This window comes from Pelmatolapia mariae, linkage group LG18 (genome assembly GCF_036321145.2).
Source record: "Pelmatolapia mariae isolate MD_Pm_ZW linkage group LG18, Pm_UMD_F_2, whole genome shotgun sequence".
In the NCBI taxonomy this organism is placed as follows: Eukaryota; Metazoa; Chordata; class Actinopteri; order Cichliformes; family Cichlidae; genus Pelmatolapia; species Pelmatolapia mariae.
In genome coordinates, this window is record NC_086243.1 from 10,458,204 (window position 1) to 10,471,112 (window position 12,909).

A 12,909-nucleotide genomic window follows, 5' to 3' on the forward strand; every position below is an offset into this window, starting at 1 on the left:
CGTGCAGCGATCCATGCAGTTCAGTGAACACACACAAACAGTGAGGACAGGCAGTGAAGATGGAGGTGCACATGCCAGTATTTTCACCTGTGTTTGATCCAAAATAACAATCCTGCCAAATATTGAACAGTTTTTAGGATTGTAAGGGACAATGTTGAGATTCAGCGTGTATTTGTGGATGCTGTGGTTGCTTTTTGCAGGTAAATATAACTCGTGTGTTGTCACAGGTCAATATTATCCGTAGAAGAGTCATTATCATGTTTTTCTGCTCTCGTTCTCACCTCGTCATTGGCATATTTGGAAATACTGGCTGAAGTGAAGTGTACTGAAGTTTGTACAGCTGATTTTTTTTGTATGTTTAAAATTAATTCATTTGTGTAGACGCCTTACTTGCCTCTCTGTTTACACAAATGCATGTATAAAAACTTATAATGAACTGTAATCTGCTCTCTAGACACCGTCTCCAGTGAGGACATCAGTGGATGTGAACAGCAGCCATGCCAAAACGGTGGTGTATGTGAGAGCCACAATGGAGGATTCAGATGCCTTTGCGCCTCTCAGAGCCAAAACGGGCAGCTGTATGGTGGACAGAATTGCACAGTTGCACTTACAGGCTGTAATGAGAACCAATGTGAGAATGGAGGAGTGTGTTCTCCCTTATTTGTGAACGATCACCACAGTTACACATGCATCTGCCCTGCTGGCTTTACGGGCCCTAAATGCCAGACTCCCACTGTTTTCTCATTTGAGTCCAGAGGCTATATGTACATACAGACGCCGCTCCTAGACCAAGAAGCTCCTCTTAACGTCACCTTCAGCTTCAGGACAGAACAACCGGTTGGCACCCTCTTACAACGCAGGGTGGACGATCTGCTCTTCAGCATCGAGCTGATGCAGGGGCATCTCTGCCTCCTCAGCCTAAGAGGCCAAGGCTCCAGCACGCTGGTTCAAGAGCTTCCAGGGTATTTGTCTGACAGCAAGTGGCACACAGTTGAAGCGTCTCTGGGTGGTGTGGTCAGTCTCATCAGGCTGCTATGCACTGAAGGAAGCTGCACCAAAGAGTCCAATGCTGAAGTCCAGCTGCTTGAACAGGCCTCCTCTCTCCCTGAGCCAGGAGCAGTTCGTCACAGCCTCTTCATTGGAGCAATCAGTGGGAACTGGACACTGGGCAGGGCAGTGGATGAAACAGACTACCCTCCTGCTATTCTGGGCTGCTTCAGAGATGTATTTGTAGATTCACGGCTGTTATTGCCAGTTATAGCGCCAGAAGGTTCACGCATCCAGGCAAACATCACTGTGGGGTGCAGCGACAAAGACAAGTGTGACGACAGCCCGTGTCAGAACCGAGGCCGCTGTGTTAGCCAAGGCTGGAGGGGTTACCTTTGTGAGTGCCACAGGCCATATGAGGGAAACAACTGCGCAGAGGGTAAGACTTACATATACATTAACATCATTGCAAGCTGTGTAAATTTTTAAATTAGATTCTCAAATAAACTGTTTTTTTCCTTACCTGCAACATTAAATACTGCATAAAGTCATGGCATTAAAAAGCTCTGCATCCAGTGTTTTGTTGACCTGTCTCTCCATCCCAGCCTCCTCCATACATAGTCTTTTTATTTCTTTAGGTACAGAACCTCAAAAAACAAATTTTATTTCATACAATGAAACACAGCAATGGAGGTCATCTTTAACAAATGGCTGTTTCAGTCTGAGGTTATAACTTTTAAAAATATGTAGGTTTTGTGAGCAAAAGCCTTTTTAGACCTTGTGTAACTTTTGATTTAATAGATGTGGTGCGATTTCCATTGAACCACATCCATTAGTACTAACCTGATCTCTGTTAGATAAAATTTCTGAATCACGAATAACATTTAATTTAGCTGATGACAAATTATTGGAGATACCCTTTAAATATAGGTGCACTGGTTCAAGTTCAGCCTGAGTCGTCTTGCTGCTCAAGTGTTGATGGTGAGCTGTGAAGAGAAGCACCCTGCAGGATAAAATTAGTCGGCAGACGTTAAAGGAGCTTACGGAGCTGGTAGAAATAGCAGACTGTCAAGTCAAACACCCATGCTTTTAGAACATACACCTGCATCGAGGATTAAAAAAACGTGGTATTCAGTAATTGACCGGGAATGCCTTCAGTTTGCCAGATCAGGGAGTCTTATGGACTTGTGTTACGCTGACGCATCTTCTTTGGTTGCCAAACTGAGGAGCTCCTCCTTGTAACGACCTGCGAGCCTTTTTCATTGTAAAAACCTTTTACTGAAACAATAACTCGTTTAGTTCCCATAACACTGACAACTGTACAATAATCATGGCATTGTTTTGCTTAAAAATTAGATTAGAGACTATTTGATGTTAGTTAAGACGATCTATCTTTTTATTACTTACATAAAGACTGGAGATGCTGCACATTTAAACTGTTTTTACTGGGATTGTACATGTCAGACTTTACTGCTCCTGTTAAGTAAATAATTTATTAATTGACAGCTTTGTTTTAACTTTAGAGAGAAGCAGTTGTTTGATTTGCTTTTTCCCCTTAAAGCAAAGCTATTTTAATTTTAATGTCATTCACTCCTGGTGAGAAGGTTAACAACGCACTCATTATTCATTTTATTCATTTATTTTGCCAGGTTTTATTTTTGTCAAACTTATATGAATTTCTCTCTTTCTCGTGCTTATACAGAGTACATCACAGCCAGGTTTGGAAACAAAGACCTCGAGAGCTATGCTGTGTTCTCATTGGATGATGACCCAGGTGATACTGTGATCATATCCATGTTCATCCGCACCAGACAGTCCAATGGTCTGCTCCTTATCATGACTAACAGCACAAGCCAGTACCTCCGCCTGTGGCTGGAAGCGGGTATGATCAAAGTTCAGGTCAACAACTTTGAGACCCTGGTCGGTCGGGCTGTGATCAATGACGGCCATTTCCACCTGGTGACTCTGAAACTGGAAGGAGTGGTAGCCACCTTGTTCCAGTCAGCCCAAAGCCAGGGCTCTATGCCCATCAGGCTCATCCAAGTCCATCCTGGGGATATGGTTTATGTCGGGGGGCTACCAGACTCAAGGGCCTCGTCTTCTTTTGGCGGGTACTTCAAGGGATGCATCCAGGATCTGAGGATTAACAACAAAAGACTGCAGTTTTATCAGATATCAACTCCGGTAGAATCGTACAACCTGGAACAACTCATCAGCGTTGCAGAAGGATGCAGCAGCGACAACGCCTGTGCTGTGAGTTATGGCAGTGCTGCCATGTTGATAACACTGTTGTGCATAAGCTGCTACCCCTTGCCACCCTGGTGTCTGCACTGACACTGACAGAGTGCTTTTTAACTAATTGATACTGTCTTCTCTGCATTAGGTGAACCCTTGTCTTAACGGGGGAGTGTGTTACTCCATGTGGGATGATTTCATTTGCAACTGCCCCCCCAACACTGCAGGGCGGCGCTGTGAGGAGGTGAAATGGTGCGAGCTGTCTCCCTGCCCAGCTGCTGCAGTGTGTCAGCCCCTCTCTCAGGGTTTTGAATGTAAGTAACCTGATAACAGGTTCCAGTCATGCATAATGCCTGTCCTGAAAGTACATCATAGGGGAGGAATAAAGACTCTTTAAGAATTCATTTCCCATTCATGGCACATGCAAGCATTTGGAAGAATTTACAAGTAATGTGCAAGCCCCTCATGTAGCATATAACTGACATTCATTTGCATCCACTGAAGACATCATCAGCACTGCACGTCCCTTTAGGGGACTCAATGGTGCACACACAGTTTTAATTACAGCACTGTTGATTACAGCAGGGAACATAGTAGAGGCAGAGATCCTGCATGGGATTCCTCTAAGGGGTGGTAATCCCTGGTCAGATTAACTCTGCTGCCACATGGCTGTGGTAGTTTATGATGACATGTCTTCCTGGAGCAGTCACATGTTCACAGAGAGGAGGGAAAAACAGTAGCTTTTTAAACCGTTTTTGAGCTAATTTGCTGTTTAAATGAAAACAAATTTCCCCTTGTGGGACAATTAAAGGATTATTCTATTCTATTCTATTCTATTCTAAATGCTAAGGACATTGGGGTTATTTCACACTGGATGTTTTTGGAATTATGTTTTCATTGAAGTCATTAGGGCTCAGTCAGAATAAAGTGGAATCATCTCCTGTACGCCAGTACAAATCAGTTTCCACTGAGGCAGAGTTGGTATGTTTGTATTTGCTATGCTGCCAGGCTACTGTCAAATGTGGTTGAACTTACAGAGTCCTGAAAAAAGAGATTAGCTGAATTAATCTCTTTAAAAAGGTAAAAGCAGACCAGACTGTTTTTTTATTAAACATGAGCAGTATGCAGTTGTTAAAGAAACTGGTTTAACGCTTTATAATACAGCGTGCAACTTAGCATGTAATTCCCCTGTAATTTAAAGGAATTTCAGTGTTTTTTTTTTTATTTGATATTACAATGTAATTATAATAACCTACACGTTCATAAAGGCAGGAATACTAGAATAATGCTTTTAGAGGACGCAAAGAAATAATTATTGTAAATAAATTTAATAAGTCTTTAGGTAATTTTAAGTAATTAGTAAGTAACTTTACATAGTGCCACAATTCTGGGTATTTTACAGGAAAGGAGATAAGTCATACTCTAAGTAATTGCTGCTCTAAGTGCTGCATAATTTCTTGGTAATTTGACAGTAAAACCAATAACATGTCCCAATCTTACATTGTAAGTAGACTGTAGTTTTAAGGGTATTTTATGGAGTGGATTAGCCTTGACTAACCTCAAGGTACTTTACAGGGTATGAGACACTCCTTTTGAGAGATGTGAACAGTGATTTTGAAAGAAAGAAAATTAAATTAGACTTTATTCCATCATGAAAAGCTCACATAGGCCTGCAAATTTAGATGGCATTTATTTTTCGTTTTAGCATTTGTAAGGGAGAAAAGTTCTTCTCACATTTATATTGGATAACTGAAAAGGAAAAAGGACAATCGAGTAATACAACATTTATCGTGTACATATGTTTAAAAAAAAGGACACAATTAGGAAAGATTAATTTGCTCTATAATATGGCCCACGCCCCAAAAAGTAGAGCATATTTACAATGGGTTGTGTCAAACTTTCAGCCACAGGGAGGACTAAGAGCAATGTGGTGTTAGGTTACTCTTCAAGACCTGAAAACACGAGTCTTTAATGTTCAGGAGGGACTGTAGTCTGTATGGGTGTGATGCTTTGAGACTGCAACAAGATCCCTGAGTAGTAAGCTGCTCCTCCATGTCTCTGCTACAGGCTTGTCTAATGTGACATTTCGGCTTGGAAGCAGCATTCCACAGTACCGGAGCAGTGGAAAGATTAAGCGCAGCCTGACCAGTGTCTCCCTCAGCTTCCGCTCAAGACGGCTTGCTGCCACATTACTGCATGCACACAAGGACTCAAACTACCTGACGGTCTCTCTCCTGAACTCTCATGTGGTCATGGATCTCCAGGTTGGGGGTGACAAGGACAACGTGTCTATTCAAAGCCAGACTCAGTTCAGTGATGGAAAGTGGCACACTGTGAAGCTCAGCTTGGAAACCCAGGCATCGACCTCCAGTTGGATCATGGTCGTGGATGGAGGACAGGAGGCCATAAGCATGTCCAAAACAGCTGTGGGTGACCTGGAGTTTCTCAGCAAGGAAGCGGACATCTTCCTGGGTGGTCTAAGCCTGGATGCTGGAGTGGATCTGTCTGGCTGTCTGGGTCCTGTCGAGATTGGGGGGCTTCTTCTCCCTTTCCACCCTGATACAGAGCTGAACCTGCTCAGACCTCAGGAGGAGCAGTTTTTGAGGATAAACAGCAATGCTCCTCTGCTGTATGGCTGCTGGGGAGCCAGTGTTTGCACACCTAACCCTTGCAGGAACGAGGGTGTCTGCAAGGACCTGTTTGACCTGCATCAGTGCACGTGTTCCTCCGAGTGGACGGGCCACCTGTGTCAAGACTCGACAGACCCCTGCATCTCCGGGCCCTGTCTCTACGGCAACTGTGTCAGCCTACCTGGAGGGTATAAGTGTGCGTGTGAGCAGGGGTACAGTGGCGAGCAATGTGAGCTAGAAGTCGATATGTGTGAAAAAAGCAATTGCAGCCACGGCGCCACGTGCCTCAAAGGCTTCCAGACGTACTCCTGTCTATGCCCTCAAAATATGACTGGCCAGTACTGCGAGTGAGTTCCTCAAGAGTTGATTTCAATGTCACCAGAGATAGCAATGTCACCAGCTGTGCTGATTTGTAAACTTCTCTATTACAGCGAGAAACTCCCTGAAATCCCATGGTACATCGAGACCAATCCGTAAGTGCTTTTACATCAAATTCAACACACTTCACTTAACCAAGTAAACCCTAACCCTAACAAATCAACCATTTCTGAATTCAACAGTGTTTACTTTCTCTCTTCTGATGTTTGCCCAGACTTCCTCAGTTGCCTGTGTCTACATGCACGGGTACACGGTGGAACTACAGCTGCTTTAATGGAGGAAACTGCTCCGAGGCTGAAGATGCTTGTTACTGCCTGCCTGGCTTCACGGGACAATGGTATGACATGCATGATAGTTAATTTGCACGCAACTTACCAACCACCCCATGTGATTTTAAAAGTCCATGTCAGTGCAGCTACTACCCCCAAGTGGCCAAAAACAGAATTTTTTTAAATTTTCCTTTCAGGTGTGAGAAGGACGTGGATGAATGTGCCTCTGACCCGTGTATGAACGGAGGTTTCTGTGTCAACTACGTGAACAGTTTTGAGTGCGTGTGCGACATGAATTACTCGGGGATACACTGCCAAATAGACGTCAGCGACTTCTACTTATACCTCTTCCTGGGCCTGTGGCAGAACCTCTTCCAGCTCGTGTCCTACCTCGTGATTCGTCTCGACGATGAGCCAGAAATTGAGTGGGGGTTCCAGATCAACGATTAGACCCTCTTTATGATGAATAAAATCAGACCCAGCTCGATGTGAAGGGTTAATCAGTAACAACAGCACATCTACTGGAGGAGATCTGCATCATCTTTTGGCTGTATGAATCAGTTTTATCTCTTCCTGTGGGAACATACATGTCCACAGACATTGTGAGCAAATATATCTACCTACATAGTCTCAGTGGTAAGGGGAAAGTGTTCTCCTTTGTGGCCTCTTGTGATTTAGGTTGATAAACCAGGTGTATCTGCATTAATCTACATAATACTTGCAGTATTTAAGTGGTCCGTGTTGCAGATACACAGCTCTTGGTTTCAGTGTGCACTCGTAAACATGAGACTTTTATGAATGTTTGAACTTTTTATGAAGACAATTTTCTTAAATCTCAGCTTTACAAAGAGCTGCTAACGAGGAACAGTGGCTGTTAATATACGTTATGTATTCATGTAATGTACTGACAGGGTCAGCAATAGAGATGTGTCTGTTGTGAACAGATTTATTTGATTATGTGATATTGAACAATACGTACTCCATCATGTTTTTTGACAGTGTATGAATCTGATTCTAATACTGAAAACCACACTTTAGAGAGCTCTTTGTGTGCCTTAAATATCCACTTTTTGATCTGTGCGACAGCTTTTCTCTCAGTGGGGTTTTCTAACTGTTCCTCACATAGTTATAATCAAGTGGATGAAACTGAAATTACGTATTTACAAATATTTATGTAACGTAATATAAAATAAGTTGTCCTGAAAACAGTATCTGATCTTGAAAGGGAACCCATTATGCTTTTCCTTCATTTCTCAAACATAGCATCTACAATTGTGGATGTTCATGTTAAACATGGATAGAGACTGAACTGGTGAGGTCAGCAAATGCAAACATGTGAGTTAAACACTCACTCTTATGCATTTTCTTTCTACTTCTGGCGCAGTGTGATGTGATATTCCTCATATGGCCATCAGGCACATCGGCTGTTAACAGGGGGCTGAACTGAGGGGCTGCAAAAGGTCCAATATATGATTTTTAAAAAAGGATCATACTGAAATATGAATCATGCAAACCTACTCTGAGAGTCCAAGGATAAAAACATGTAGATGGAAATGAGCATTAAAGGTCCCTTTTAGGAGAAACAAATATAAATAAATGTGAAATGTTTGGAAAATGACTGTTTTTATTTAAATCCTTTGTATACATATTGCTCATCTGAAACAGGCACGTTCAAGAAAACACTACTTCAGTTCAGTCATCTGGTGATAACAGGTCAAATCTGATGCTAACAATGGTGCCAATAAGATTCACAGAAATTCAAACAGAAACATAGTAGCTGCCAAACGGACCCAGGACAGACTCCGTATGGCTCCAGGTAAGTCCACTCTTCTTCTCCTCTCAAAGACATGCTTGATTAAATACTGATCATATGCAGTAGTTACAAAAGTGGATCAAAATGTAACCTGACGAGTGAATTATATTTCGCAGCAGGGATCGTATTTTCACATTATATACATAATGTAAGGCAGCTGTGGAGCTGCTACCACAATCACACCCTACACGATGTTGTCTGTGAAGGTTCTCAGTCATCCAGGTCATCGTAGTCCAAGGAGCTTGGAAAGAAAAGCGTCTGGACTTCTTTAAGTTGCTTATTATTTTATTTTTATACCAAAATGACCATAACACATCCATCCAACGAGTTAATGACTCATCAGTCCTGTTCATGGAGCTTACAGTCGCAGAGCTCTTTGTAGATCCTCTTTCGTATCTTTGGTATGTCTTTTTGTGAGAAGTGGAGGGGTCTTGTCAGAGCAAGGCATCTAGAATACTGTAAAAGAGCAATATCATGTAGTGAACAAGCAACAGAAAAAAATCTGAAACGATCATGCACGCGAACAAGGTCGCACATACCTCCAGAACAAAAACTCCGCAGTCGTTCTCGTTGGTCTGCTGCGGGACTTTCTGCAAGGAGCAGCAGGGGGAGACAGCACATCGTGTCAGTGAGTGCGAGCGTTCAAACAGGTAACACTTTAAACCAGGACGACGTACCTCATCGAACGCCACCGTCCAACCACTTTCAAAAGCAGTTTGCTTCTTTTCTTTTGCTTCGGTCATCAAGTATTTCAGGATGTTCTGTTGAGAAGAAAACGTTTAGAAAGAAAAAAAAAGTATTTTGTCAAAGTAACTGTGTGTACGTGAAGTGTGTAATTACCCTTCCAACTTTCTGGAGCCCGTTCCCTTGAGAGTCATAAAGGCAGATTTTCTTTTGGACGATGTTGGCAGTCACCAAACACCAGTGAACCTCCAGATGGATAGGCACCAAAAGAAGGCTCTTAGAAAACAAATCCACCTGGACGAGACACACGAGATCACAGCCACCCATCCCACCCACTCTTTAGTTCTAGTTTAGACTTTTTTCATACTTTTCATTGCATAGAAATAAAAGTTATATTAGTTCTTTTTGCTTCTGGGAGAAACATGACAATAGAAAGCTGCATGACTAACAAGGGTATCACATCACTTCCATCTAAGAGCTCACCTGCTTCGTCCATCGCTTAACACCATCGTATCCTTTGGTCATCAGCTGCCGGTGGAAGAAACTGTTAAGAAAATGGACCTAAAAGCGAAGACAAACAGAAATCATCAGTTTATAACAATTAAAAATACGTAGATTTAAAAGTTCTACGATCAAACATCGCTTTCAAGTAATAGGATAAATATTGGAACGATATCTACAGTATTGTCTCATATTGGGGTACCAGTACTCCTAGGGGTAGTACACAGCACTACATGGGCTACTAGGAAGGAACCTGGGGCCTACTGCACCAGCATAAGGTCTAACTGTAGGTCTGTGGATTTCATCTCCATATCTAACAGCACTCAACGCAGCACTGGCTAACAAGCTGAGCCATGTTTGACGGTCAGAGGCTATTCGTCACCAGAGCATCACTGACCGACTGCCTAACCAATCATCCTGGCTGATGCTGCAGAGAGTATAACGTATCTTCAGACTCAGGTCTGCTACACATGTTCAGTGAATCTGCTCCCATGTGTGAAAAGAGAAGGGTGCCAGTGGTCGACTTGCCCGTTCTGGTGATCTGTGGCACCGAATGCCAGTCGAGCTGCACGAAGATCATCTGTGAGCTCCAACTAAAGGACATTAGGTTCTCATGCCACCCTCATAGAGAGCAGCTGGAAGTCATTTTGCTCCTCCTTCTACAGAGGAGCAGAAACTGTTCCTGAAACTGGCTTGATGCCCTCTCCAGCTCTCCTCCTCCTCCATGCCTGCCTGCCCGGCAGGGTGACAGCAATACTCTGTCAGCCTTTTACAGCGGAGGGGCAAAAAGCATTTTAAACAGTCTGGAGTACATAAACTGACCTCATTAAATAATACAGAAATGCATACAGCCTTATAGTCCCTTTAATGATTAACTCTGGTAGGTGAAATCTTTCCTCCCTTAGCGTTCCAATACAAGAAAAATTCCAGCATTTTCAGTGCTTCATTTAGAGCTTTCTTTAATTACCTTGTGATGGGAAGACTCCATGATCAGTTCCCCGTACATGTTCATAACCTTTAACAGGAACAACAAATGCTTACATACACCCGTCACATTGATCTTAAACATTCACACTCCAGTGAATCCAGTAAAGCATGGCGTGTTTGGTGTTATAGATGATGCTAACCTGGTCATTGAGCCAGTTCTGATCTGCCAGGGTCAACAAATCGTCCAGAGTCAACGTGTGTTTCTTGTAGACCACCTGAAAAGACGGGACGGGCTTCTGAAGGATCGCAGCTCGGTATCTGGTAACCTCAGAGAGGACTGTGTTTTTCCTGAACAGACACAAACAAGCAACACTCAGAAAACTCCCACTCATTCTTTACAACAACAACTGAATTCTTATTTACCTGTCACTTAAACCAGTGTAAAACTTCCCCTTGAGATGCCTCAAGACGTCACTCCTACATAATGGGATTAAGCTTCCATATTTCATGTAGAAGTCATCAAGAAACTCTGGAGAAACACAGAAACACTGTCTTCACAAACGGCCCAGAGAAGAAAGTTGCACCAAAAGTTAACGATGCACATACCGTGGATGTCCTTCGTCAGTGCGTTCAGGCTGTCATCAGTGTGAAGGGATACTGTTTTTTTACTACTGATTGTCTCATCAGTATCTGTGACTGTACTCTGGTCCTGGCCTGGAGTACCAGCAGTCTGTGCTGATGGGCTGCCCACCTCGAGTCTTTGTGCAGGAGTTGTTCCTGGTTCCCTGCTCTGTGTGATGTCTTCACATGTGTTACTGTCTGCATTTAATAAAGATTGGATACTGTGACAGTGTCTTAAAGGCTCTTTAATTTCACTAATGTGTACCAAAGTTTCTCCTGTAATGGTTACACCATCAGTACCTGCAGCAGCATCTGTGTTCACATCCTGGTTCTGTCTTTTAAGGGGATCCTCTGAACCTCTAGTATCACATCCAAGAGCTGACACAAGGACTGATGTTTTTGCTGCATTCAGCGCATGGTACGCTTTCCTTTTATTTTTTTGTGTCTTTAAACTGAGGCCGGGGCCCGAGCCGGAGCCAAAGCGTTTTTTAGCTCTAAATATCCCAAAGTGGCACTTCTCTCTCCACTTCCTCCACATCCAAAGCTGTAGTTTACAGTACAAGCGCCTCTTGGCTCGCCTGGACATGTGAGAGACCCCATTGATTAAAGAAATGGATCCCTTCCTCCTCTTCAAGTATTTCGCTTTGCTCCGCTGGCTCTGTGCTCGGTGCATTTGGCAGAGAGTGAAGAATGCCTTCCAGAGAGCCAAGTGTGAGCGAGACGGCTCAAATGTAGCAGCATTTAGCAACAAACCAACACATGGAGCTACGTGGTTTCCGGGCCATGAGCCAGACGCTGCTAGCTGAGACAATTTCACCTTGAAGTGGAAAGGTGAAGTAACATGAGGTCTGAAGAATTCACAATTTGACAGGATCCTCACAGCTTACTTAGGGGTCCCTGTCCTGGCTTTGGTTTCACAGTCTGACGATCTGCTGCGACACAGAACAAAAGTTTGATTACACATGAGCCTCGCTTTGATGAAAAAGGATTTCATAAATAGATCTGATTCTACAGTGAACCGATCAGTAGCTGAACGCTGGTAAATTCTTCTCAGGTATAATCGTGCTTATGGACTAATTACTTACAGATGTATTATACTGTATGTACTGTTAAGTGCATAATGTTGATGTATACTTAAACTAAGGGCTTGGGTGCAGGACTTTGTCGCACTGCTGCTTTTACCAAGGCAAATGATCTGAACAGGTCTTCCATCACAGTTGTTGCTTTTGCACTTGCATCAGCTCTTTATACTGAGGAGGAGGCCTTTTTCAGAAGTTGTCAGAGGTCTGAGTGTGAGTTACAGACCTGCCTGTAGGTGTGCGTGTGCAGCACATGTCCCCACATAGAAAGACACACATTTTTATTTTTACAAGCAATATTATTTGGTTACCTCCAGGCTGTCGGAGCGGGTACAGCTCGCTGTTTTGCCCGCCGTGAGTTGCTTTCTTCCAGACACGTGTTTCCAATCACAGACCCTTGCTTAAAAAAAAGCTGGCGACGTTTAAAGACACCCAACAATTGGCTGCAAGAAACGAGCAGCTAGCCACACACTCACGTAGCCTCGCAGTTTCCCCCTCATTTGGCTCAATGAAACCTCGAAGCGGAGGAAGCTCTCAGCGGACACATCCTGTCTGTGTGTGCGTTCACATAAATCAGAGCGTTTTTTATTCAGAACACGGCGTTTGGAGCTAAAACTCTTTAGCTTACTTAGCATTCAGGTTAGCCGATGCAAGATTGGATCACGCAGACGGACGCAACGTGAGCGACGTCTTGCTGTGATTGGTTGTTAGACTTCGGCTTCATCCAATCCGTTGACCGTTAACAGTCACATGTGGTCATGTGCCGCTCTCATCCTGACCAATCA

At 43.4% G+C, this 12,909-nt stretch overlaps 2 protein-coding genes across 4 annotated transcripts; one reads left to right on the top strand and one right to left on the bottom strand.

Annotated features, from left to right (window-relative positions):
• Positions 1-8,111, top strand: LOC134616516 (protein crumbs homolog 1-like). The gene is made up of 8 exons (XM_063461360.1): positions 1-200; positions 455-1,426; positions 2,690-3,240; positions 3,371-3,536; positions 5,290-6,199; positions 6,284-6,325; positions 6,445-6,567; positions 6,697-8,111. The coding sequence occupies exons 1-8, from the start codon at positions 152-154 to the stop codon at positions 6,947-6,949; spliced, it is 3,066 nt and encodes a 1,021-aa protein (XP_063317430.1). The 5' UTR covers positions 1-151; the 3' UTR covers positions 6,950-8,111.
• LOC134616517 (sentrin-specific protease 5-like) lies at positions 8,111-12,802 on the bottom strand. Of its 3 annotated transcripts, XM_063461364.1 has the most exons (11): positions 12,436-12,802; positions 11,346-11,977; positions 11,031-11,243; positions 10,848-10,953; positions 10,625-10,772; positions 10,465-10,512; positions 9,480-9,557; positions 9,153-9,290; positions 8,990-9,073; positions 8,852-8,902; positions 8,111-8,768 (listed from the first exon to the last, which is right to left on the bottom strand). In XM_063461364.1, the coding sequence occupies exons 2-11, from the start codon at positions 11,716-11,718 to the stop codon at positions 8,652-8,654; spliced, it is 1,356 nt and encodes a 451-aa protein (XP_063317434.1). In that variant the 5' UTR covers positions 11,719-11,977; positions 12,436-12,802; the 3' UTR covers positions 8,111-8,651. The 3 variants fall into 3 exon arrangements, with proteins under 3 accessions (XP_063317434.1, XP_063317433.1, XP_063317431.1); XM_063461363.1 differs by having other exon boundaries at positions 11,031-11,974; XM_063461361.1 differs by having other exon boundaries at positions 11,031-11,977.
• Between the last annotated feature and the right edge of the window lie 107 nt (positions 12,803-12,909).